General features: G+C 39.8%; 1 protein-coding gene across 1 annotated transcript; it reads left to right on the forward strand.

The window, feature by feature from the left end:
• The first annotated feature begins 613 nt into the window (after positions 1–613).
• SPACA1 (sperm acrosome associated 1) lies at positions 614–14384 on the forward strand. The gene is made up of 6 exons (XM_075148049.1): positions 614–664; positions 4627–4728; positions 5109–5215; positions 5725–5860; positions 13219–13363; positions 13637–14384. Exons 3-6 carry the CDS (start codon positions 5147–5149, stop codon positions 13719–13721), a joined length of 435 nt encoding a protein of 144 aa, XP_075004150.1. The 5' UTR covers positions 614–664; positions 4627–4728; positions 5109–5146; the 3' UTR covers positions 13722–14384.
• The last annotated feature ends 5492 nt before the right edge of the window (positions 14385–19876 follow it).

Genomic DNA, 19876 nt, shown 5'->3' on the forward strand with positions numbered 1-19876 from the left:
ATGAGAACCTTTTGCTTTTGTACATTCTGTGAAACCCATTCTGTAACCTCAAAGTACCATTGAAAAATGGAAGGAACCCAATCATAGTGATTAAATCCCCAGTACCTAATTAAAATACTGTACCTGGTTGACTCATCTTTGTGCTGGCTGTCTAAACCTGACCTTGAAGTGTGATGGGGAAAAAATCATGTGGGAAGGCGTACGTTAGCCAGAAAGAACAAGGAAATGAGTTAAATGAATATTGTTTAATGAAAATTTTTCTTAACTCTTTTCAGGGAAGATCTATAATTTGCATAGAACCTAGACACTGCACTTTCCAGAGCATTCCATAGGCTAATTTAACATCATAGACTCGTTTATAATAAAAATACATTTTTTCCTTTTAAAGAATCATCTTAAGGTTTAAACATGAATGCTATTCACACTGGATTTTATGATAAATTTTTCATAAATATCTTGTTTTTCTGGTTAGTGAAAGCAAAAATATTGGCAAGTTTCACATTTCAACTAAAAAGTAGTAAAGATTTCAAAGAGTGAGTTTCCTGTTAATTGGGCATTTCCACACCTGTCATTGTATTAGAGATGTAACTTTAGACTTTGTGTTCAGGTCTGAATGCCACTGTGTCCACGGAAGTAGAATTTGGAGTATGCACAGTTACATGTGGTAAGTAGCAAAGCCGATGAATAAAACATATTGTCATTTGTGTTTGAAAAAAAAAAAGTGCTAACTGTAGCAATTTAGCAGTTGTAATTTGCTTGCCCTCGTTCACCTCTCATTGATTTCAATTGCCAATAACTATAATTAACAAAAACAATCAGGCTGATTGTCATTAGGAGTTTAGGTCAGATCTGTTGTTTTATTAATTTCACAGCCTGCAAGCTCCTATTTTAAACCAGTTCCCTACGTTTATTGGCACATGAGCTGCCTTCCCCAAAGTAACAATTTTCGCTATTTGTGAACATCTGTGAGATGTTCAGAAGATGAAAGATCTTCTGATGCTTCTCACAGATGTCTTCCCACATACAATATTGCCAAAAAATTGCTTGCCTGCAGTAGCCTGTTCTGTATTCCACATTTATACAATTTATAAATTGTGCAATGGAGAGGAGAGGTATCATTCTGGAGTAGGAAGAGAGAGAGGAAAAATGAGATGAGCCTTAAGAATATATCTCTGTGTTTGGAGTGATGATAGAAACTGCTGTGAGGTGGTAATTATATTGCTTAGGAAGCAGTCTTGAATCAGAAATGCTATTAATTTTTTTCTGAACAAATTCAGCTTCTCATAAGACCACAGAAAAAAGAGAGAGATGAGTGAGATGAGTTTTTGCCCCCATCAATCTGATGTTTTCTAGAGTATGCCTTTTTATTTTTTCCAGCCACTTTTTCATATTTCCAATGAGAGAGCTTCCTTGTTTCCCTCCTATTTCATGTCTTAGGACATTATTGGTTTAGGAGATTTTTTTTTTTTGCTTGTACATACTTTAATATTTCTCTTTCTTCACTTCATAATTTCAAATCTACTTATATGTTCCTTATACTGCTGCCGTATATGTATCTCCATACTCTTAATGACCTCACTTGCTCTGATGCATACATCTTTTGGATACTAAGAAACTGTTCCTTATCTCCCATCCCTTTAGCAGATGTCTCAAATATTCTGTATTTCCAGGGAATTTCACTAAATTTTGTCTCCGTTTTATCTTTGATCCTTCAAAGTTAATGTTGTGGTGGGTTAACCTTGGCTGGCTGCCAGATGCCCACCGAGCCGCCCTATCACTCCCCTCCTCAGCAGGACAAAAGGGGGAGAAAATAAGATGAAAAACTCATAGGTCGAGATAAAGGCAGTTTAATAAAGAAAAGCAAAGGCCTTGCGCAGAAGCAAAGGAAACAAACAAACAAAATTATTCTCTACTTCCCATCAGCAGGTGATGTCGAGCCACTTTCTGGGAAGTAGGGCCTCAGCATGCATAGAGGTTGCTTTGGGAGACAAACACCTTAATAAAAATGCCCCGCCCCTCCCCCCCCGCCTCCTTTCTCTTGGCTTTTATTGCTGAGCACAATGTCATATGGTATTGATTATCCCTTTGATCAGTTTGGGTCAGCTGTCTGGGCTGTGTCTCTTTCCAGCCTCCTGGCCTTTGGAAGGGGTGAAGAGACAGCCTGGATGCTGTGGGAGCACTGCTCAGCAGTAGCCAAAACATCGGTATGTTATCAACACCATTCCAGCTACAAATGCACTATGAGGGCTGCTATGGGGAAAGTTAATTCCATCCCAGCCAGACCCAATACAAATGTTTAATCCCTTTAATGCTGAAAATTATATAGTCTTACTGAAGAATCAGGAAAGGGAAGCACTAACAAAAAAAAAAAAAAGGCATAATCTCATATCTGGAGTTCGGATCATGTTTGTAGCCTTCATTCTAGTCTAGGCTGTTCAATGCATGGCATGTTTGTCTGTTGAAAGGCTGAAAAGTAGGTTCTTGGTTCTTCCAGTAAAGCTGTAAGCTCTTTGCCTCCTTCATATCCCTTCTTATTCCCTAGATTCATCTATCTAGCCCTTTATATTTCTTGCTTTCTGAACTGACTCCATTTTCTTTATTTTTTCCCTGTAATGCTGTGGCTTAGATCCATTGCTCCTCTATTCATAGTCCTCTATTCATAGGTTTACAGAGGCATTAAAGCATAATTAAAGCACATGTTAATGATGTCTTGTCATACCTGCCTCAAATTTGCCTTAGTCTCTTTGTGGTCTAACTGTTTTGGCCACTCTTACCTCTAAATTTCTCTCATAACTGCTGTTTTTGTGTTGCTAAGTATTCAGTTCTTTGTGGATCATCCCTCTTCACCCCCCTCCCTCCACCAGTCTATTAATTTACATTTCTCTAGGGTGAATTTCATTTCGGTAATTTATTTTACTGCATTGTGACCAGTTTTCTGTTAGGTTAACTTGTATCACTTGTTGAACTTAAGACTTCGTTTGTTAGAGCATCTCAGTAGATTAATTTCATCAGCATTGGCAGCTACTAAGAAAAGGTGGGGAAAGGAAACATGGAAATGAAAGAAAAAGCTGTCCAAAAAGAAGAGGCAGAGGAGTACCAAAAGAACTTGCAGATCTAATTAAAAGAGCTTTTTTCATCAACCCTTTGAGTGTGATATATTTCCCAAATTTTAATATTCCTGTAGGTAAGACACGGTGACATTTTTCCTGATGAATGTGACTACAGTTAGCCCAGCACCCAGATTTTATCAAGCCAGCCTTTTGGGTTGTCATAGGTTTCCTGTCTTTTTTGTTAGCTAAAAAAACTACATGGCACTGAAGAAAGAGGAATGCGTTTAATAAAAGTGTCAGTTCACTGCCATTTACACCTCTGTCTCTGCATCCTCGGGATGAGACATTCTTTGGAGTGGAGAACGATCCTTGTTTTGTGTCATTTTCAGTAAGTGGTGTTGTCTCCCTCTGTCACTTGAAGTACTGTTTCACGAGTTACATGACATCTCTGAAACATTCTGAAATCCACTGGTTTATGTAGTACACATTTAAGGAAGGCAGATGGATCATAAATGCAATATTCAAACCAATTTCCTATTTATTATTCTACTGCAAGGGGGGGGTTAACTCTCCTTTTTCCTTGCCTATTAGTAAACAAAATGCTTCTGGAAAAATGGCAAAACCTTCAGTGTTTACTGGGCCTAAACATCTTATTCCTGCCTCCCCCACAAGCTATGTCATTCCAATGAACTGTGTACACACTGTTTGGCAAAAACAATTATAGCACTTGTTTTGAATTTGTTCGTAATTGTTAAAATGAGGATGTTCCCATTGAAATCCCGATAGTGAGAGTGAACATTTTTTTTGCTTCCTTGAACACTGTGTGGGAATTTTCCTTAACTTTACACATTTGTGATAGGTCATCTCCTCTTCTTTGTCGTCAGTACTTTGTCTTCAGTAGGATCCTCTGTGTTGCAGGTGGAGTCCTGATGGTCAACAGTTGATTTCACCTGTTTCTCATGAGGAGCCCTATGTTACTGACCAGCAGCCTCCGTGCTCTGAGAGGCTTCATTTTGGAGGCTGTTGGTGGTATTCCTGTATCACTCATTGTTAGTCACTGTTAGGGAACTTCAGACTCCCCAGTCCCAGTGCCAGGAGGTTTTTAGTGCCTTCAGTTTCTGTTGACCTTGGTGGGAGTTGAAGACACTCAGACAGTCACAAGACTGGAGGCAGACTGAGTTGGCAGTCTGTACAGGGTTCTCTGTGCCATCTGATTTGAGCATTTAAAGGCCAGGAGCCTGAATGCTTTGATATTTAAAGTGAATTAACTGTTTTGCAGAACATACATTAGTTTCATTTCAAATTCTCTTCCTGTAAGAAGTTTTGAATTCATTTTGAATTCTTTTTCTGACACATGATGATTCTAAGAATCTGGCTCCTTCGGTGCAGAGTCTGACAGAAGTACGTGTTGTCATGAAATCTTAGATACCAACATGGGATAGCTTTAGCAGGCACTCTGAGAAGATCTGTTTTGCCTGGTATTTGGTAGATACATCATATTAACATCCAGAATGAAGAAAGAGAAAGCAAAAACAGATGAAGAAATGTGGAGTGAAACATTTTTTTTCCCTCAAAGGGATTGGCATTCGAGAAGTTCTGTTAACCAGTGGATGCCCTGGGACTGAAGCAAAATGTATTGTCCGCGTGGAGGAATGCCGGGGGCCAGTAGACTGTGGATGTAAGTGGAACACTGTGATACAGTAATCTAGAGCAAATAAGGTGATTCGAAGGAAACATCCTTATTCTCTGTTACTGTGGTGGAAGTGAAATGACGCAATTGCATTCCACCCTTCAATTACCCTGTTAAGCAATCCAGTAATGTTTCAGATCTCATTTCTGTACTGATGTGCACTTGATTTCAAATCCCTGTAAAATACTGTTTTTCTGCTATGTGCTTCATTCCAGACATTAGACCAAGCAAAAAGTATTTGAAGTAATTTTAAGGGAAAGGATAATTTCCAATTAACATTCTGTGGCTTAAAGAATTATGAACTTTATGATCTATACAGAGATGTTTCATACAGTTGATGATGTACCTGTTAAAAATTCCTCCTATAGGGGGAATACCAATTTCTGAGGGCCTTGCCTGCGTGAAGATGCCTTGTATTTATATACCTCCTGAAAATCGATTTAAATATGTTTGGAAGATGTTAATTCTAAACAAGGTGAGTAATTGAACCACACATTGTGCAGAAGAATTGCATACTGCATGTATTTACCACATGCTCCGTCTGAATTGTACAGACTTCTGGGCAGATTATTTCCTTTGCTGTCATAATGCAAATAAGCCCTGATTTCTCACTGGCGAGTTGGTAATACAAGGACTCGCATGGCTTTGCTCCTTTACGCAGCTTCAATTTCCTGTTTCTGTGAGGGAAACAATAATTTTAGGGAGTAACGTTTACTGTTATTTCAGAAAGGTGGGGCATAGTGGCTGGTGAGTGCATACATGTCAGCAAGTCGCAACCACGTTGCCCTTCCCAGTTGTTCAAGTAGGAGGTGCGGAAACGATGGGAGGAATTTTCCAGGGGGCAAGAGGTCCTGACAGGTTGAAAACTGTTTGAGTAGAATAAGCACTTTTGTGTGCGTCTGACATAATGCAACTCGTCTTTGCAGATCTATTTGAAAAAATGCAAACTCTTTTTTTTTTTTCCTTTCTGTTCAATGTGGCTAGACAGCACACATTCTTCCCAATGATTCAGCTATTATGGAAGTTTGCAGAGATACCCATTCGGTTACTTTCCAGTGTGAAACTCAAGAAAATGGAAATATAATTGCCTCTGTAAAATACACAGTCTACGCAACAACTGGTGAGCTCATAGAGATGCTTACAGTCTTCTAGTGATACAGCCTTGTGTTTTTTATGTAGTACTCAATCTTTGTAAGACTGCATGTCACCAGTAGTATATAGGCAGGAGCTTATGCGCTGTGGTAATGACTGTCATGAAATGCAGGCCAATAAAAGAGACATATAAAAGGAAATGACAGAACGGGAATGAAGAGGTTTCTTGTGGTAGGAATGAGTATTTTCTTTATCCTTTGCAAAAATTCAAGCTAAAATAAGGAGGTTTTCCTATTACCTGCTTGTTTTTTACTGCACCCAGGTTGGTTAACATAAGACTTCTTTTTGCCTCACTAAGCCATGTCGCACCATCAGCATGGGTTCTGCAGTTAAGTCTCCTTTCCACTTCAATACTGAAGCAGGAAAACAACCTTTTGGGGTTTTTCTTTTAGCAGCCATCTGGAATTTGCTTATACACAATGGATTTAGCAAAGTTTAACATTAAAAAGAATTACATCATAGAACAGGTTGCCCAGTACTATCTTTCTCACCTCCTCTGCTAATGGGATTTTTGCTGACTTCATCAGGAAAGGTAGCAGTATGCTGATTTTCTCAATGAGAACAGCCGTGCGGAAACTCCATCTTTCCTAATCAGAGAAAGGGTGAAAGTGCCTTGCTCATCAAAATCTAAAGTTTTTCCTGAAATAATGTAGATTCAGGTCTTATGCAAAATTATGGCAGACTAGAAAGAAAGCAAGCCTTGAAGTTATCCCTCCTCATGTTTCTCTCCTCCATGTTGTTTACCTAGGTAAAACTGGCCTGGGAATCCTGCTTTTTTTCCTCTCTCTTCAGTAAGATAGGCTATTTCCTCTATCTCTATTGAGGTCCTTTCTGCCATTGTACAGTAACATGGAATTTGTTTATTCATTTTATAAATCCATCTGGCAGTCACAAAACACCCAAAGCTTTTTTTTTTTTCCTTCTCCCACTAGTCAGTCTCTACATTCCTTTTTGTACAGAGGAAGCTTCCTTTTTGAGACCTGAACTAGCAGAGCACAGAATCTGTTTTAGGCTTAAGCATGCAAATGGTCCCATTGACTTGAGTCAGTGAGTCATCAATAGGACGACTCACACACTTGTGTTTAAGCTGTGACTGAGTAGCCTTGGTGAAAAGTGGTCAGATGAAACCTGCCCAACAGACATACCCACTGAGAACTTCTTAGAAGGATTGAGATTTATTGGTTCAGAAAATATTTATGACTATACGGAAATCTGAGGAAGACAAGCTCTGAAGTTTATTAAGTGGCTTAAAAGGAATGGGTTGTTCTGCATAGTGCCAGATTAGCATCCTTCGGCTTGGTAGAGAGGTGTGTAGATGCCCAAAGGAGTTTCTGGTCTTTGCTTCCCCAGGAGTGACATTGTTTGGACTTTAGAAATTATTAACTGTTAACTAGGTACATGGAAGAAGTTACCAGCGGAAGTTTTGATTAAGAACGTACCAGGACTTTCATCATACAGATCTAGTTTTTCTCTCTGTGGATGATCAGAAGTCTAGCCAGAACAGAAGATGGCATTTACTTTTCCAACAGGATCAAGAGGAAATGAGAAAGATCCTTCTGACAGCATCAATAGATGCGGCAAGACTCCTTGTGTTTGGATGCAGATTTTCTTAGCTGCTCTGTCCTCTGGGAGCATGTCTTGCTGTGTCGTTCAAACTTTTGGAAGGGGTAACGTTTCTGTCCACGGTACAATGCTGCCTTTCCCAGTTCCTCATTAAAAGACTTTTTGAAATGAGGGTTGGGGAATTTGAGACTTAAGTTTATCATCCCTGTCAAGCAAGATGGTTTCTCTACCTACCCAGAAAATCTTTCTGTTGAGTGAACATCTTTTTCTTTGCCGTTTATCTATCTGGTCTCCAAGCTGAAATGTAAAGCAGGGTAGAATCACAAAATCAGTATCAGAAATAGGACAAAAATCTCCTTTTTCAGGTAATCTACAGGACTGAACTGGATTTTCTTCCAGTATCCAAAACCGGCCACAGAGATTTCTAGTCAGCCTGGGTTGGGCTGCCCCTGGCTGGCTGCCAGCCCCAGCCGGGTGGGTCGGTTGGAGCCGGCTGGGACCGGCCGTGTCCGGCACGGGGCAGCCCCGGCCTCTCCTCACGGAGGCCGCCCCGCAGCCCCTCACTGCCTGGGCACCGGCAGCTGGTACAACAGGCCAAACTGCCTGTGGGGAGAGGGTCTCGTACAGATTTGGGGAGGCGTATTTGGACCAGCTGAAAGGGCAAATCAGCTTTAGTCAGGAGAAGAGCGGATCCTCTCTATTGCCTCCTAAATTACTTTTTTTTTTTAATCCAACTGAGGCGATTCTGACCATCTCTCTGCCTCACTCACGTCAATAAGCTTAAGTTTGTGTATTTTGTCTTTCTCATCACCTAGATTACTCCTTTCACTATTCCACAGAGATACATTTCTTCATGCCAGAGCTACAGGACAGGGCAGGGGAAGTGGAAATACGTTTGCTCCGTGGCTGGCCGTTCTTCTTGGCACTCTCCTAGAGAGAAAGCCTTGAAGTCATCAACAGAGCTAAAAACTATCAGTGCAGCCGATAAGGGGCAAATGTGTTTGCTTTTGTCTCATCCTTCCTCCTCTTTCCAGCGCTCTGATGTTTTACCCACGTGAACAGCAGTGGCCAGATTCAGCAACACCATCTGTAAGCCTGGCCCCAAAGCCACCACTTGAAAATACATAGCGTGACACTTTCTGCTTCAGATTTTGAGGCGTGTGAGGTGGGAGGAAGGGAAGACATGTTGCAAAAGGGCACCTCACAGGAATTTGTGTTTTGCCATGTGGCAAAACTTTGTATGAGTTAATTTTAAATCTATGCACGGAGAACTTCCATGTGTCCTTTTTACCAGTGATCACTGCGCTTCTCAGCAACCTTTTGATGTACAGTCGTAATGACCTTTTTGCATAAGTGAATGGTCGTTACTAATTTGGCTCTTCCTTTTATATTCAGAACTGTTCAGACCTATGGGTTCTCTTTGTCTTTTCTAGCAAGCGAAACATAACAGGGAAAACAAAAGTGTTTTATCTTCATCAAAAATTATTGGGATCTCTGCAAGGAAAATCCCATCTTTTAATAACTGACATTTCTATATGTCCTTCTTACTAAATCACTACCCTGAAACACTGAAGGGTGTTGTTTCACACTCCCGCCCGTTGTGTTGTTTGGTGTTTTGTGAGGACTTTGGAGCTTGTAGGCCGTTTATTCATGTTTACTAATAATAGTCCTGTGAGGAGGGAGGACTCTGCAAGGGAGGAATGCAAGAGCAGAGATCCTCATTAGGATGCTATGTGAAGGGTGTCAGCCTACTGAGATCCCAGCTGTGCTCCAAGCTTCACGCTTCTCATGAGCGAGAGAGCGATTTGGGGTGTGTGTCTAGTGGCACTTCCGTGGAAAAGATGGAGGCAATAGCATTTCTGTGTCTTGGAGGCCATTCTACCCCCATTTCTCTTCAGTTCGTTTCCTGATGATGACTTCAGTACCAGAGCTTCCTTGAGAGAGAAAAGTCACATCTCTGTAACCAGCTACTGTACAAACATGTAATCAGCATGGCTATGTTGTCCTTGCATTTGCACAGAAATGAATGGGGAATCCCAGTACCCAGGACTGACAGCCTGGATCTCCTCTGTGTGTATGTAATCCTGCTCTCCCATTAGCATATATCCATCCATTTTTAATACATAGAAAAAGGCTTATAGATAATCTAGAAGGGAAACAAAAAAGCTATGCATCACTGTTATATTCAGGGGGAAAAAAAAAAACAACACCAGCCAGCAGAGGCAGAATCTCATTCCCCTCTGCCAAACTGATACATACTTTCTGGATCTGAAAACCGGTGGGAAGAACTCCTGTTGGCTGCTGGACCATGTAAACAATTGGTCAAGCGTCTGCTTGTAGATGGAGCACTGCTGTACAGTCAACACCATGGTCTAGGAGGAACTCCAGCTCAATGAAATACCCAGGGGAAGAGGAGGATGAAGAGGAACAGTGCTGCTGGCAGAGGTAGTGGGTTTCCTTTGGACAGAAATGGTGCTGAAAAAGCAGGTGTTCCACTTTCTTGATGTATATGATTTATAGTATTGTGAATCTCTCTCTTATTGAAGAAATGACTCAATAGAATGCAGAGACAGAATTTGTATTGCTGATATTTTCTGGAGGGAAATGCTAGCAGTGGCAACAGATGCTTCTGAATGTATTTGAATTTAAGCAAATTGAAGAGAGAGGGTTCCATGAAGGCAGAGGACAGTCCAGAGATGCACCGCACTGCACAGAAATCAATCAAAGCAGCTTTGTTAAACTGTAGTATACAATGCAAATATAATTGCTGGGCCACACCACAGCGGAGAATGTGCTCTCTGTTTTAGAGCTATCCTGCTCTAGTGCTTGGTATGAGAGAGGTATGTGATGTATCTCTTTTGGCCCAAATAAGGAAGCAGTAAATTTCTAAGGTCTTTGAGCCAGGCCCTGCACGGTGACTCAGACTAAGTATATTGTTCTGATGGCAGAAAGAAGGTAAAAAAGCTGTCCAGCTTCTTAGCAGCTGGTAATGGTCATACAGATGACCCTTTTGGTTTCCTTTAATCCAGCCTGTTGTCCCCCCACTGGCATAGCAGATACGATCTAGGGTGGAGGGAGTGTATGGTGCTTGGACCATTTGAGCTGTTGGAAAGACTTCCATGGGCTACGACCAGCACACTCTGGGGTTTCTGCCACAGGGCTGGCCTCAAATCAGCAAGCACCAGTGGAAGCTAAGAATTAAATCTGAGCATTCCTTCTTTTCCTTTCTTCCTGCCTTGTTCTGACTTGCACAAATAAATGGATCTTCGTAGTTTAGATCCAACAGTGCCTACAATCTAAGTGCAGTATCTCACCCTCGCATTTCATTTAAGTGCATTCCTTTTTTAGTTAAGAAGAACTTAAAAAATCAACAGGTAAAGTGAGAATGCCAAGCTTTCGGTAGGGTTGGAGGCAATCTGCTTGAAACTGTCAGATATGTTATCAATGTTGGTTTTGTTTGTAGAACCCTAGAAAATTTCTAGTGGAGTGCACACAATTTTAGGAATTTTTTTACCATGTAATTGTGGAATATATATGATATAGTGCTTTTTTTCATCATTCTTTATAGTGAAGTAGTCCACAGACTCGCAGTGGGCCGTAGACTTTAAGTTGAAAGTCATTGAATTAGACTTTGCATGTTTCAAAAAAGAATTGTTCTTCCTACTTTTACTAAGCTAAGTGGACTTTTTTAAAAAGTTGATGTAAATACATCTTTGTAACCTTAAGTGTAAGCTGAAGATGTTTTTAAGGCATATTCTGGCTGTGGCAAAATTCTTACTGACTAATTGAGAGTGTTGCCTGGCCTTTAGGAGTGCAGTCAGGGGCTTAAAAGTGCACCCGATGTGAATCAGTCTCTGCTCATTGTAAACCAGCTTATTGGGAAGCTGCTTTTCTGTCTGCTTCCTGCTTGCATTTTAAACGTGTGTTTACTTGGAAGGCATCCCCTCTGTATTATCAGGTTGTCTCTTGGGCACTTCTTGTTCTTGACTATTGGAAGAATTTCTTGCCTAGGAAGAAAACTTGAGTAGATTAGCTGTGGATAACATGAAACTTGCTTTTCTCTTCAGCAGGCTCCTGTTACAGCCTGTAAACAGAGGTATTCTTAGAGCTCTAAATACGCATCTTGCGAAGGGGAAAATAATTACGTTAATGAAATTGCAAAATCAAAGATAATTTTCATTAACCTCCATCCCCACAACTGCATGTTATTCTAAAAAGACACAGCCCAGTCAGTGAAGTGAATTAGTCTAAAAGCAGTTAGCTCTACACTGTATAGAAACCTCAGTATTCAGACTTACTATGTATGATATTCTCAGCCAGTTCACCATTCTTACGTGCCTGTATCTTGCAGAAAGATCAGGAGAATCCTATAGATGAGCTGTGGTTTAAGAATATCAAAATGAAAATTCTGTGATGCAGGAGAATGAAACTCAAATGATGCGATGGAAGAGTTGCTTAGATACTACAGTGATGACAGTGGCACAGGACCTTATATAGAAGTAGAAATGAAATAGAAATAGAAATGGTTTTCCTGCAGTCATTCTGCTACACAGAATTCCTACCAGTGTGAACGTGAATTTTGCATACCAGTCAGTAATGAGATAGCACCTTGTAGTTTTAGAAACTATATGACGGAAAATGAAAGCAAAATTAGGGTTGGCTTGTGTAAAATTGTCAAAGCTGGGAAGATGCCTGACGGTTCATTGATTTGGTTGAATGTGGCTGCGTAAATAAGGTCAATTAAATTTCAGAATAAGGTGACTGGGTTTGGTTTCCAGGTGTTTATTTATCCACTGTCAAAAAATAGATGGGGGAAGCTGGTTGACCATTTTCTGCATTTTCCACTCTTCCTGGGTTGGCTGTTAGAGTCATCTCCTGACTGGTACATCTGGTCTTAAAGTAACAGTTTAAGTAATGGCAGGGCCCTCAGTTTCCTTAGGTGAATGGTTGAACATTGCAAAAAGCATTTTTACTTGGTATCCTTGCTACATTCTTCACTTTTCAGCTTCATGCAGCTGCTCCTTGCTATGCGTTTCTGGGCCATCCAGAAAAACTCCTTTCCATGCTCAGTGGTTATTTGCTTTAAATAAAGGCTTTGCAGACCTAGATAGAGACAGGGAACTGAAAAGCAGCACTTAAGTCCTTGAATCCAGTCTTTTGTTAGCATACTCTCTTCTGGCTTCATTATTATCATTATTACTGCAGCAATTACCATTGTTAGAATTCTTCTGTAGCACGGTGGTACCTTGGTGCTTCAGCCCTGGGTGACGGAGCACCTGGTACCAGGCACAGAACAAAGAAGTCAGCCTGCCTTGAGGCAGATAGCCTGTGGTAATTCTTCTCTCTTTATCGTATCTTACATAGATGAGTCCTGAATTAAAGCATTTCTTAAAGCAAAAATATTGTTACATTCGTCATTCTTAACATGTACCAAATAGATACTTTTCCCTCTCTTTAATTTTTAACTTGTCTTTACGAATTGCAGTTCTTCGTGTTTCACAGCTGTTAAGTGACATATATCCTGCTCCACATGCCTTGATCTCCATTTCTTTGCATCTTCTTTGGTTAGATATGCCTTTGCAAAGAAGGTATAAAATGTTACTATTCTAACTTTTGCTGATACGATAGAGGCCTGAAGGTTGTGAAAGATGTCAGGCAGTAAATAATGAGGCCCTGCTCCTTTTCAGTCCTGTTCATGAGATTAAATGCCTGACTCATTTGAAAATTTGAACATAATAATGACCATGTATTTCTTTTCTTCAGAAATGGAAACAAAAAAATCAAGGAGAATAGAAACAGGGCAATCAAGGAGAAAAACAACAGATGCCATTCTGGTCTTTTGCCTGGTAACTGGAATGATTGTGACTGTTGGTATGATCTTTGCCATGATCTTTATGATTCTTCACTGGTAGGTGGACAGCATACAATGTGATTTATGTTTTATTTGATCAAAATATGGTATTACTGATGACAAACATGACCTGGGGTGAACTATGTAAGTTTCTCTGTAGTTTAGTATTTGTGTTGCCAGTATAGAAAACCGGAGCAAGCTTCTGGAGATTGGAAAGAAGTACTTCGCAGAGCAGTTACAGTGATTGTGGATGGGAAGGGAATGATTCAGAGCCATTTATGTAAACCTATTTAAAGGTATGTTTTTGTTTAATTCTTTTTTCCATTTCAGGGCTGTTGTAAAATCTATTTGGGAGTCAAAATCTGGGCAAGACAACCAAGAAAAGAAGATGGCCAACAAAAGATCACTGTTGTAACATGGAATAAATAGTCCCCCACTCAAGGTCTACGTTGGCCTTTCAAAGAATTGGAGTCTCTGCACCTGCAGCTACCGTGTTCTCACCATCTGCATTACCCATAATACTTCTTGTATTAGGCAGAATACAATATATAATATATTAGGCAGAGCCCTCACTCACAGAGGATGAAGTACAGAACCCTTTTCAGGACTTGCATAATGAACAGAATTAGAGAAAAAAAAAATTGGATTACATAGAAATACGATATAAAGAAGATTAAAATATGTTTAAAATACTGCTTTTATGAAGTACTTTTTACAGTTCATTCACTGTCTTGGATTACTGAACTTTAAGTGAAATGGGTAACAATACTTCTATTTTAAGGTGGACGTCATTCCCCAGATGATTTAATAGTCTGAGCACCTCTGAACTGGAGAACCAAAGCCAGATTTTTGTGAGGATGGTGAAAATGATATAATTAACATGTCTTAATTTTGAGAAGATGTTAATCTAGACTAGATGAAATTAGGCATATAGTCTAGGCAGAGACCATTTTTTGTAAAGTGCTCCTTATCTCCTCAATGATCTTCAGCACCTACTATGTAATCGCTATAATCCAGTTTCTTCTTGGCACATGGAAGGATATGTAATGATAAGGAAGATCATTAAAAGTTCCTTCATAAGATTCATTAAATTTTTACCTGCACATTTGCACACATAACCATTTCTGCCATTAAGGGGACCATAATATGTGAACAGAAGAGTAGCCCCATAGGGTCAGACCAAGGATTCATCTATGTCTGTAATCAAATCAACGGACAAAAAAAGGATGTCTAGGGAAGAGTACAAAAACAAGACAAAGCTGTATGATGTTTTCCACATGTATTCCTCCAGCTTCCAGGCATTTGCAGGTTTTCTAAATCAGATGCAATTTCTAAGCAGTTAGCAATCTTGAATGGATTTCTTTTCCTTGGCTTTGTTCAGTGTACCTGTGAAAGCTTCTGTCCCATAAAACATGGGATCTCCCACAAGGAGATCCACAGTGCAACCACATCTTTTGTCCAGCTTGAACCCACTTCCTGCTAGCTTCATTTGTTACACCTTATTTCTTGAAAAGGCAGTGAGCTGTCAATCTACACTATCCTCTCCCAGAAAGGGACTGTCTTTTAAATCTCAAACATATTCCCTGGTTATTTGCTTTCTGGACTGAAAAGTGCAAGATTACTTAGTGATTCTTCATCCTGAAACTGTACCATACCTCTGACCATCCTTGCAGACCTTCTCTAACCCTCCTCCATTACATGACTATCTTGTTTATGAAGGTGCTTTCTGTTTGTGTAAATAAACATTGTTTGATGCAAATAAAAAAACTGAGCTGGTGACATCTTGAAAAATGGACTGTGGACTGATTAAAATGTTTAATAGATTTTCTCTTGAGTATAGTAGAAGCTCTGAAAAGAGGCCAAATATTGAGCACTCCAGGGTAGAGAATGCTTCTCAGTAAAGAACATTGCGAAAAAATTGCAAAAAAATAGATTGGAGGTAGTCACTCATCCTCTCAAAGAATTCCTGTTCTCTTCAGATCCTCTGTTGCTGCAGATGTTCTAACTGCACCATCTGCACATCCTTAAAAAAACATTATCATATTTTTCAGAGATACATCATTTTGTTTGCTGTTTAGTGAAAAGATCATTTACATTTTTGCAAATAAAACATATTCAAAAATGACGTGCACTTAATTCTATAAAAATATCTTTTTTAAAAAGGAAATGATATTTTTGGTAACACTATCATTAGCTATGTCATTTTATAGCATTGGATGGGCAAACCTAAAAGTCTTGCAACATTAAGAAGAAAATGCATAGAGAAGGAAAAAGCAGACAATAACAATTTTGCAGTTCACAAATCTAGCTTACACGTTCAAGGTGAGTTTTTGATCCCATGCAATCAAAGACAGTGTATTGTGGGGAGTCTGGGATTAGGTCTGGAATGCTGGTCTTAAAAATAGACCAAAACCAGTTGTTATTACTCAGGAAAATGTTTCCACTGAAAGTATGGTAAATATGAAGCCTTGTCATCAGCTCTGCGATTGGCTTTTAAACTCTTACTTTCATGTTGTAATTAGGGTGTAGCACAACTGAAAGAGAAAGAAAGGGAACTAGAATATTCTTTTCCATAACGATGCAAAGGTGTACTATTATACAACCATTTTGTATTTTAATAACCTTTGCAAAGAACCTCCAGTCTTATTTGGGTTGATGTTTTGAGGGTTTTAAATTTCCATGGTCTGCTGGCAAATCCAGCAAAGAGTAATCGATACATAAGCAGAGTGGTTCAGAAAATGAAATTCAGAAACAGCTGAACTAAGCCGTACTGGTGAATGCGGGGGTCCTTAGGGTAGATCAAGGAGGTTTTGTTCTTTATTGGCTTGTATTTTGTAAAATATTATTATCTTCTGCTTTTTTTTCCCCTCTTATAACTCCTTAAAGCTACCTACAAAATAGAAAAAAGATCACTGGAAAATTTTGTGCAAAAACTGTAGCATAAAATATGGAAGAGTGCCTTGCCACTCAACAGATGGGGTAAACAGGCGGTTCTGTTGTTGCAGCCGCAATCAGAAACTCCAAGAAGTGAGGAAATTCCTGAAGTTAAGATTACTTGTCCAAGCAGCCATCACACAACCACTATATTATCATTCTCTCACCCTAAATATAAACTTGAATGAATTGCTCTTTGTACTAGATGCAGTATAAAACACATAGGAAGTGCAAAATTATTATCTTAGCACAACACATAGCAACCTTCCCTGACTTCTGATCCCATAATCTGAATAATATACTTATTAGTTTGGTAACAGGGTGGACAGCCATGACAGATAAAGGACATCCAGAAATAAGTATTTTAACTTAAGTATTTTTAAAGAGATAAAGAACATGTTACAATCTGCTTGAACACTTCTGGCACGAAGTATTCACCATCTAGGATATATAACTGTACTGCATGTAACTCCTTTTATCTGCAGTGCCTGAGAAATGTAAAGAATGTTTTCTAGTAGTGGGTTGATTAAGAGAACCAACAAAGCTTCTCCTTTTCCACAGATTTAAGTACAGTATTTCTATGTCCTTCTGCTTGCTGACTGCAGTGGAAACATTATCTTTACTGATCACCCCAAGGTACGAAAGTATTCTTATTCTCAGACCTTAGGCATGTGCCGAACTCCTGTTTAAGCCAGTGGTATTTAAGCTCTTGAAGTGAGAATCTGGGGCATTTCTAAGGGGAGAAGCAAAGAAGAACTAGAAGGAGAAGCGACCAATGTCACATAAAAATATCTTCATGATCTCGGGAGTTTGTGCTGCCTACAAGAGCTTTTGGCCAGTGCAGATTAGGCAGCCTCCCTAGTCCGCTCTGTAAAGTGGGATCTGTACAGAAATCCCAGCACGCTGGGAGCTGGTAGCTTTGCCCTCATTCAGGCACCCTCCTACACCACACCTTGGAGGGCCATGAAGCTCAGTTCATCTGCCAGGAGACCTTTTCACCTGCCTTTGCTGTACAGAGGACTTCCAGTATCTCCTCCCACTACTCCAGCTGCTGGATCCAGGATACAGGGGCCAGAGTGAAGGTGAAAATCTCATCGTACTTAAATTGTACTTACATTCTTTCTTGAACTAAGATGTCCTCATACATGTGTTTAAGCAATTTCCTGAATCAGGGCCAAAATGACTGTGTCATCCATTGCTTTCATTTGCATTGCATTGTCTAATATTGCAGCATAATCTTCTGGGGTTTGTTTTAATTTAATAGTATTTTAAACATTTCCCCACTATTCTTTCATTCTTCCCTTTCTTATTCTTCTTAAAGAAAAATCTTTTTGGAATGCCTATTTTGTCTGTGTATGATCCACCATCTGTCTCAGGAAATTTAGGATGCATTTAGATAGTTATTTAGGTCTTGATGTATATGCAGTTTCATTTATGCATGGTCTAATAGTATATACCATAGAAATGAATTTTTTTTCTTTGACGGCTTTAGTGGCTCTTTTTGGAAATGAAATTTTTATGGTGAATTGCAGAGATTTTCATTATTTTTTATAACTTCATTTAGTCAAACACACTTAACAAAATAATAAGTAGTCATGTTTTTTCTTTCTTTGCTGCTATGCATGCAGGAGAGAGATTGCCACAGAAATATGGGTCATTTTTTAACCTGATGCTCTATGAAGTAAAATAAAGAAATGCTAGTTGAAAACCGATTCAGTGCTCCGTGATTGGTGGCAAAATTTCAGCATTGTGCAGCTATTACAGGGAGAAAATAAGCAAATAATTTGATTTATGATTTTATGAATCAGAAAGCTACAGCTAAATGTTAAATCAAATGTACAGCATTTTATATGCGTTTTGGAAATAAAGCTCTGTGGTTTCCAGTTTATCTGTAAAGTGTAGAGATGGATTTTTCAGGAGCTGAGCATTCAGCTTCTACCTCATTATGAGAATCTCGTTATATTAGGCCAATATTGTTCACTTATGGTTTATGAAGTTTTTTATTTAGCTGTGTAGAAAAACTTTTGACTTAGAACTGGGTCAGAGTGCTCAGACTGGAAAATTCATTATGGTGAATTTTCAGGACAATGCTATTTTAACAGGAAATTGTGTTTGTGGACTGTGAAAAGATAAGTGGAGAAAAAGCTTGCATGTCTGAAGCAATTAAACCTCAAATCCAGCATGGCTGGATATGGATAATTGGTTATTTGAAATTACTTAACCTACATGTGTTTTGCACTCTATCCTCATGTTCTTATAATCAGAAAGTTACTGGGCAAAATGGAAAGACTTGAGCCGATCAAATCTTCATTTTGGACTGTAAGCTCTTTCCCAAAGAGATGGTTTTGTAGTATATGCGCTTACGAAGTCTTATAACACGAATCCTTATTGAGGGTATCGCATGTTATCACAACATAAGAATTACGTAATAGTATGAAGTTGTCGTGCAGATGAAGCAGTTGCTATTTTGGGATAACATTATATTGTATTACACCTGGAATAATGGCAAATTGTCAATTAAGATCCCTTGATATTTGCAATGATCCAATTTTCTGCTACTTAATAACTGCCAAATTTTAGTCTTTAAGGCAGAAATTTGCCATGATGAAGATATGATCCTCAAGCTACTATCTTTCTTTCTGGGTATGCAAAAAGTGCACTCAAAAGTTTTATTTTTCTGGGGACCCACTCAATGGAAAAATAGGCTGCTAATCCCACCCTGACCATTTCTCTCATACTCCTGGTTTCTGCTCCCATCCCAGTTTCCCCCCTCCCAGCCTACTCTCCCATCAGCAGCTCTTCCTTAGTGTGGTAAGACTAAGACTGAACAGGAAAGGAATGACACTGTGACTTGGAGATGATGGAGGACAAGTAGGAAAGAGCAGGAAGATTAAGACAGGCTGGGTGAGTATTTTGAGAGGAGCTGGTGAGAGCAGGCTGGGAGGGGGGAAACTGGGAAGGGAGCAGAGACTGGGAGTGCTAGAGAAGTGGTCATGGAAGGAAGGCTGAGAAGAAAAAAGAAACTAAGCAGCATCCTGAGATTAGAGGGACAAAGAGGCTGTGCTTAGAAATCTGATGGGAGTGGGGAGAAGGAGCAGATACTGTGAAAAGAGAGATGACTGTGAGCAGGATCTTCACCAACAGGAAGAACTGGCTGGATATAAAGCCAGACAGGAATTGTGAGGAAAATGGGGAAGGAGACTGGGATTGTGAGACCCTGGGAGGCAGAGAGAAACATCAAACAGGGAGCCGAGCATGCTGAACATGAATATGGAGAGAGGAAAGGCAGGATGAAGACATTGAAACTGGGGAAACAACCTGGGTCTGAATGCTGGGACGGGAGGGCCGGAGGACTGGAGTGATGAAGAACAAGGCAGGAGGGGAAGACTAGGACTGAATGGATAAGAAAACAGAAACTGGGGTGAGAAACCTGAAGAGTGGGGACTGGAAGTCACTGGCAAGAAGAGACTGGAAGAATGAGCAAGGGAGACGTGGGACTACAGCAGGCATAGTTTTTGAAGGGACAAGACAGAAGAGGTCAGAACAGAGGATTTGTTTGGAGGTACCTGTGTCCATGTGAATACTCTTCCATCATGAGCCTGGATTAGGGGCAGTTTTTCTGAGTTTCTTTGTACC

This window comes from Calonectris borealis, chromosome 3, assembly GCF_964195595.1.
Source record: "Calonectris borealis chromosome 3, bCalBor7.hap1.2, whole genome shotgun sequence".
Taxonomy (NCBI): Eukaryota; Metazoa; Chordata; class Aves; order Procellariiformes; family Procellariidae; genus Calonectris; species Calonectris borealis.

Bases quoted from the DNA above. Each gene is read 5' to 3' on its own strand.
- SPACA1 (XM_075148049.1), top strand. From the start codon at position 5,147: ATGCCTTGTATTTATATACCTCCTGAAAATCGATTTAAATATGTTTGG. The intron at 5,861-13,218 runs GTGAGCTCATAG...TCTTTTCTTCAG, and splicing joins CACAGTCTACGCAACAACTG to AAATGGAAACAAAAAAATCA. The intron at 13,364-13,636 runs GTAGGTGGACAG...TTTCCATTTCAG, and splicing joins ATCTTTATGATTCTTCACTG to GGCTGTTGTAAAATCTATTT.